Source organism: Triticum dicoccoides, chromosome 5B, assembly GCF_002162155.2.
Source record: "Triticum dicoccoides isolate Atlit2015 ecotype Zavitan chromosome 5B, WEW_v2.0, whole genome shotgun sequence".
Classification (NCBI taxonomy): Eukaryota; Viridiplantae; Streptophyta; class Magnoliopsida; order Poales; family Poaceae; genus Triticum; species Triticum dicoccoides.
In genome coordinates this window covers 124349979-124355957 of record NC_041389.1, presented here as the reverse complement: position 1 = coordinate 124355957, position 5979 = coordinate 124349979, and the positions used below count along the sequence as shown (strand labels likewise).

The window sequence follows — 5979 nt, the reverse complement described above, 5'->3', positions numbered from 1 at the left end:
TTTATGCAAGTTTTAATTAGAATGTCTTACTTGCCAACTGATTGATAGTTCTAATGCCATGCACAAGTTAGTACTTATTTAAGTGAGATGAAGATCTTTCTCTGACCCAATATTTAATCTAGTATACGAATTTCATTATGTTACAAGTTAGTTATAATCATGAACTGATTGATAGTTCTAATGCCATGCGCAAGTTAGTAAGTGAAATGAAGTTCTTTCTCTAAGCCATGATGCTATTGCACTATTTTGCCATAATTCATGAGTTCACATTACGCATGCAAAGTCTTACCAGACTTTTTTTATTGTACTTGCCAAACTTTTTAGGTGCTGGGGACGAAGATGGAAGGGTTACAAAACTCAGAGCCTGAAAAAATGATTACAAGGTCTCTCAAAACACTTTCCTGGTACCAGTGTCCCTCCCTTCTTGATAATGACTGCTCACTGTGGGCAAAAACGAGGGAATGCTATGGGCAGAATTAGAGGCTTTCTTTTGAACCAATTTAGGTGTATTTTACATTTTAACCTTTTGTACTCCTTCAGTATCATGTTAGAACCCTGTGTTGGGTTATGGATCTGTCCTGTCTTCTTTCTTTGCTAATAAGCTTGGGCTGCCTATGCATAGCTTGAATATTGTTGTCTACAAATTTACCTTGATTTACTGCATAATGATTGGGCTTATCTGTTAATTGGTGAGATTTGGTATTATCAGGAAGTTTTTGTATATGATTGGGCTTCTGATTGCTGACATCATGGGCTATTAGTCATTGTTAATTCACAACTAGAATTGTATTTATATGAAAGAATAAGTGTTACTTATCTTCAAGACATGTTGGATAGTAATCCATGTTTGCTAGTTAACATTTCTGGTATCCTGGAGCTATCATCTGATCAACTGTTTTGAACTTCACTGGTTAAATGCAGTGTCATGTACCTGGTTCCTGCATATATATGTAAAATGTGTGAAAATAATTTCATCCAAACCAACTGATGCGACTATGTCCAGAAAGAAAGAAGAAATAACATCATACAAGTTGGTGAATTTGTTATTCTTGTTTGCATTTGATGTATTTTCACTTGAAGACAAGTGTGGGACTTTGGAGGTTTGGACCCGTTTGCTCCTCCCTGCTCGGAAAGCCTTTCCATGTATATGAATTTGCTTGAAGTGCCAGCCATGTGTTTTCTCATTTCTGTCTCAAGCACTATTATACTTCAGATCACTCATGCATCATATCCTTGCACTCGTGTGCTCCTATTTTATTAGCCATGTGATCTTTCAGATTTAGCCCCTCGACATAAAATTTTGACATGTGATGGCCTTGGATTATCTGTTTTGAACTTTTAATTGCTAGATTTACTAAACATTTACGTTTAGATTCGTCAGAGAACAATTGAGCAAAACTGCAGAACACTTTGTTCAGGATTCATCCTGCCAAGGCTCTCTCCATTTTATGGCATTGGTGTTCTGTCTTCTTTCTTGTCCAAAGCACTTTTGTCTGCCTTATTTTGATCTTTATCATATTTTTAATTCACCCTGCTAAGTTACAACTATAAGTTTTTTAAGTTGCTGGGGGTCCACAGTCATCCTATCGCTATCAGCGCTACCCTCTTTTTGGTTTTTCTGGAGGCACCATACGACAATATTGGTTGGGTCCAGGTGGTTAAGCACTAGGGATTTTGTTCAATCAAAAGATAAATGAAGGGTCTGTTTCACTAAAGTAGATGATACAAAGTTCTCTATACAGGCCACTTATAACCACCTTCTAATTCCCCCATCACCGTGTAATTTCTGCTTTCCTGCACGCATAACCTGCAAGATTGCTAGAAAATCAGTGCAAACCCAACTTTAATGAACTAGAATTCTAATGCTAATCGATCAATTCTTTTTTCTAAAGAAACCAAAGAAGAAAAGATAGTCCACTTGTTTTTTTTTTAACTTTTCATCTTTTTGCAGGCTAGGCTATAGACATTGATAATTCTGTAGCCACGAGATGATGAGCCCATTGTAGAGCATTCTGTAAAAGAACTAGACAGCTTTTGCTTGCTTGCTGCTGTTTATGACGTGTATCAGAAGTTTCCTATTTGTCTTGCTTAGATCAAAGATTTTCCCTCCATTTCAATCTTTTAAGGCCAATGCACACTTTTATTAGGGTCAAATTTTATAAGCTTTAGCCAACAGTTGGTCCATCAATCTGTATGTTTGGTCATGTAAAAACTAAGACAATGTAGTTACAAAATTAAAATAAAACTAAGACCATGTATACTTCTATGTTTGAAAATAGTTGTAAAGTACTCCTATGCTGCGATGTAGATATATTGTCGAAATGCATCTTGAAAAACATTATAATTTGTGGGTCTTTTACTTGTAAAGTACTATCTCCCAGCACAACATTCATGAACTTCGCCTGTAATTTTCATATAGTAGCATATATGGTTACGCATTTATTTCCCGAACCACTGTTTCTAGGTAGTAGGTAGCCATCAGGGCCATCAATCTGCCAATCATCTGCTTTGCGTGCTTGTGTTGCATTGTATGTCAGAGTTCACTATTTTGTCTTTCTTTTGTAATCATGATTCTGAAATCTTGTCCTCCAGCTGTATGACTTGTTCATATGCATGAAGGGTTAGGGGATAAAATTTTATACTTGAAGAAACGCTTTCTCAATCTAGAGCCAGGTTTAAGAAATAATTCTAAATATAGACTTGGGAGTTTCTGTAAATTGAAAGCTCATTTTTAGTGGAATTATTTTGTGTTTCATTTGCTCTTCCAGATATTTGTTCTGTAATGTTTTGCCATAGTCTTTTGGCTGTTCGACCTCGCATTTTATCTTCAAGACGTCGTGGACATGTGGCTCCTGACTCCTGATAGCTATGCCTTTTTTTTCCTATCCCGTAACTTGCAAGTTGCCACTATGGAATAGTATCACAGCTAGATGGGGACACTAGTTCCAGTTGACTTCTCCCTGGTTAATGCAAAGCAATCTTCAGCGGTTTTACCATTGTTTGTACTATATTTTCAATTGAATCAGCATGATCTTCTTAGTTATAACATTTGTAGACCCAATCTGCAAGCATTTAAGTTGATATAACACCTGCTAATCATGTTTGCATTGGAAAAGTCTTACAGGAGATAGCTGATTATTGTGAATACAGAGTGGAAGTGTCCTTGCATTACATGTCTTGCACACTAGATGCTACATAGTAGATACATAAAACATGAGCCCACTTGGAATGCTAGATAGATATAAATACTTTTTAGATCCATGCTAATGGTTCTTTCAACAAAAGCATTTCACTTCTGCTAGGTTGCAAGTAACTTAGTAATCTGATACAATATATATGGCTTCAATAACTGGGGCCAATTCCTTTACTGTAGCTAACTTGTGGGGCCATCTTTATCTCATCCATCTTCCAGCCTGCCTCAGGGCTGTAGTAATCCCACATCGGTGATGGTAGCAGAGGGCCAGAGGGGCTGCTGTATGAATTATCCTTCCCGTCATGAAAGTTGACCCCAGAGGGTGCCTCAATCTCCATCCATATCTGATCCATGAGGTATCCATCCATGTCAGCAGGCGTGCCCTTCAATATGCTTGTGATGCAGCTACTGCCACCATGAAGCTCCTGCTCGCCAATTCCCATGATCGATGGCGTCTGTGGCTGAATGGATTGGTATGTCACTGAGGATGAAGATGATGAGGGTGACACGTTCCTCTTCCTCTCCTGTGCTTTCTTCCTCATATGTGTTCTCCAGTAGTTCTTGATCTCATTGTCGGTACGCCCTGGCAGCTTCCGTGCTATCCTGGACCACCTATTGAAGAGCCTCCAGATATATCATTCATACATCATAATAGCAGAGGAAAGCTATCACCCAATTACTTAGGTTGTTCTTTGAATCAAACCTGTTTCCCCACCGAGCATGGAGCTCGAGGATGAGGCGTTCTTCATGGGGAGTCATGCGCCCACGCTTTAGGCCAGGGTGGAGGTAGTTAACCCACCGGAGGCGACAGCTCTTTCCTGTGCGGTTGAGGCCTGCATGGAGATTACAGAGGTTGAAGCAAGAAGAAAGTTATTAGCAAAGGTGACATTTGTCGTTGCGACTTTGCGCAAAATACTTCAATATAGCTACCTAATTTTTGGATCCCACACCCCTCAAACCTGATACTTTGGCAATGAAATCCCAACGGCGTTCACCGAACAAACGGACAGTGCATACCAGTTGCATGTCCTCCTGCTCTGTCCATGGCCCTTTGCGTGTCTCTTCTCTCACTGTCACCATATCAACTCAGGATATAACGACAGTACCCTAACGTTGTTCGCTCCTACCTTGTATCGGCTGGGAGCCCGTCTTCTTGCTCTTCTTCCTTTGAGTGCTTGTGGGCTCCAGTTTCAGGACGAGATCCTTGATGAACTCCAGTCTGTTTGGGAGAAGAAGAATGAAGCTAGTAGGGAGAGAAGGAAGCTGACCTTTGTTGCCTAAGGGTCTGATGACTTTTGCCTCTCATTTATAGGCGAGGGAGGGAGCTCTTGGCCTCTTGGGGGTCATGTGATCTGGTGGGTGTGATTTGGAGCTCCCATAAAGACCCTATGTTCCATCATTTGGGCTGTCCTCAGATTCTAACTTATAAAGGTAGCTTTTCAATTGGCTCATGCTGCATAAGCTATATTGCAACTTCATAGTGTGTATATTATGAGGTCAGTTTATTTGGTTAGTGTGTGGATTTCATTGGTGCTAGCAGTATATGCCTTTTGGGGCTTACAAGGTACACACGAGTGCTGATGCATTATACTAGTAAATTGGTTGTTAATAGTGGGTGTCGTTTCAAATTCATGAGCTTCATATTTCTTGTTTGCAACTATACCTGAAAGGCTGAAACCTTTTAGCTTTGGTCAAGCTGTCCAGAAAAATAACTTATAAATTTAGTTGAATATCATATGCCTACCATTATTCATTCTAGCCTACCCCAACTTGTTTGGGACTAAAGGTTTTGTTGTTGCATCATATATGCCCACCATTATTCATTATTGCGAGTGTTGATAACAAAATTCCTGTCACCACCAATTAGGCAGTTACTTCCTCCGTCTGGGTTTATTGCCTCTCCGTTTAACTACATCCGTTTAACAAATTACCTTAAGAATTATACTGTGGGAAACCTCATTCAAGTACAAATCTAATAGTATACCTTTTGTATCATACATCTCATATTATTTTAGTCAAATAGATGGTCAAAGTTTGAGCCAAAATACGAGGGGGCCCAATAAACCCGAACGGACGAAGTGCTATTGGATTGTACTCAGTACTCGCTAGTTAAAATTAAAACATTTGACTCTTGCTGGTGATAGCCATCTGGTATGCTTTTAAATTTCAAATAGAAACCCCCTCAAAAGAAAAATCAAATAGAAACACTGTTTCCCACATAAATAAGTCAGCAAGTATTTAGTGTTCATGCCACTACTGACTTGAAACCTCCACCAGGCTGCTAGCCAGAACTTCCTATTTCTAACTAATGTTGGACCTCTAACTTTGTACAAAACATGGTGATTCTGAAGGCGTTGCTGCTGCTTTCTTGATTCCTTTTCTTCTTCTTTGATGGGAATATGGGATGTGATTCTTTTGTGTTTTCACGAGAAAGAAAAGCTGTTGTGCTTATCAACCTTTTGGTGCTTTGATAGACCACCATGCATAGAACTATAAGCAGTATTTTCTTTTTGTTGATTGATGTGAGAATTCTAGACCTATAATTACAATCAAACTGGATGGATATCCGATGCTCTTGAATCTTGACATACTAATTTTTTTTCAACAAAGGGTTTGCAGATTCACCCGTGTTTGGCGGGGTGCATGTGTGAAAGTTCAGGAAACATGCTTTGGTTTTAAATGAATCACTTGTGTTATGTGTTTGCTGAGGCACACATGCACACTACATTTTCCTACATAGAGTTGAATCCTGGAAAGTACTGATGCATAATGGTCTGTGCTAAACA

The 5979-nt window shown here is 39.3% G+C and overlaps 2 protein-coding genes across 5 annotated transcripts in view; one reads left to right on the top strand and one right to left on the bottom strand.

Annotated features, from left to right (window-relative positions):
* The window catches only part of LOC119307750 (diaminopimelate epimerase, chloroplastic), a 13128-nt gene extending 12405 nt beyond the window's left edge, over positions 1-723 (top strand). Inside the window, exon 10 of the mRNA XM_037583832.1 lies at positions 325-723. The gene's annotated coding sequence lies outside the window, so the exon portion shown is untranslated. The remainder of the gene's footprint in view (positions 1-324) is intronic.
* Positions 724-3083: 2360 nt separating this feature from the next.
* LOC119307749 (myb-related protein MYBAS2-like) lies at positions 3084-4516 on the bottom strand. Of its 4 annotated transcripts, none has more exons than XM_037583828.1 (3): positions 4153-4516; positions 3897-4026; positions 3084-3805 (listed from the first exon to the last, which is right to left on the bottom strand). In XM_037583828.1, the coding sequence occupies exons 1-3, from the start codon at positions 4271-4273 to the stop codon at positions 3343-3345; spliced, it is 714 nt and encodes a 237-aa protein (XP_037439725.1). In that variant the 5' UTR covers positions 4274-4516; the 3' UTR covers positions 3084-3342. The 4 variants fall into 4 exon arrangements, with proteins under 4 accessions (XP_037439725.1, XP_037439727.1, XP_037439728.1 ...); XM_037583830.1 differs by having other exon boundaries at positions 4124-4512; XM_037583831.1 differs by having other exon boundaries at positions 4321-4512.
* Between the last annotated feature and the right edge of the window lie 1463 nt (positions 4517-5979).

What these genes read in the sequence shown, in the direction of transcription:
- LOC119307749 (XM_037583828.1), bottom strand. Translation starts at nt 4,273, where the DNA reads ATGGTGACAGTGAGAGAAGAGACACGCAAAGGGCCATGGACAGAGCAG. An exon ending in TTTCATTGCCAAAGTATCAG is followed by an intron (nt 4,027 to 4,152) that starts GTTTGAGGGGTG and finishes ATCTCCATGCAG; the next exon opens with GCCTCAACCGCACAGGAAAG. An exon ending in CATGCTCGGTGGGGAAACAG is followed by an intron (nt 3,806 to 3,896) that starts GTTTGATTCAAA and finishes GCTCTTCAATAG; the next exon opens with GTGGTCCAGGATAGCACGGA.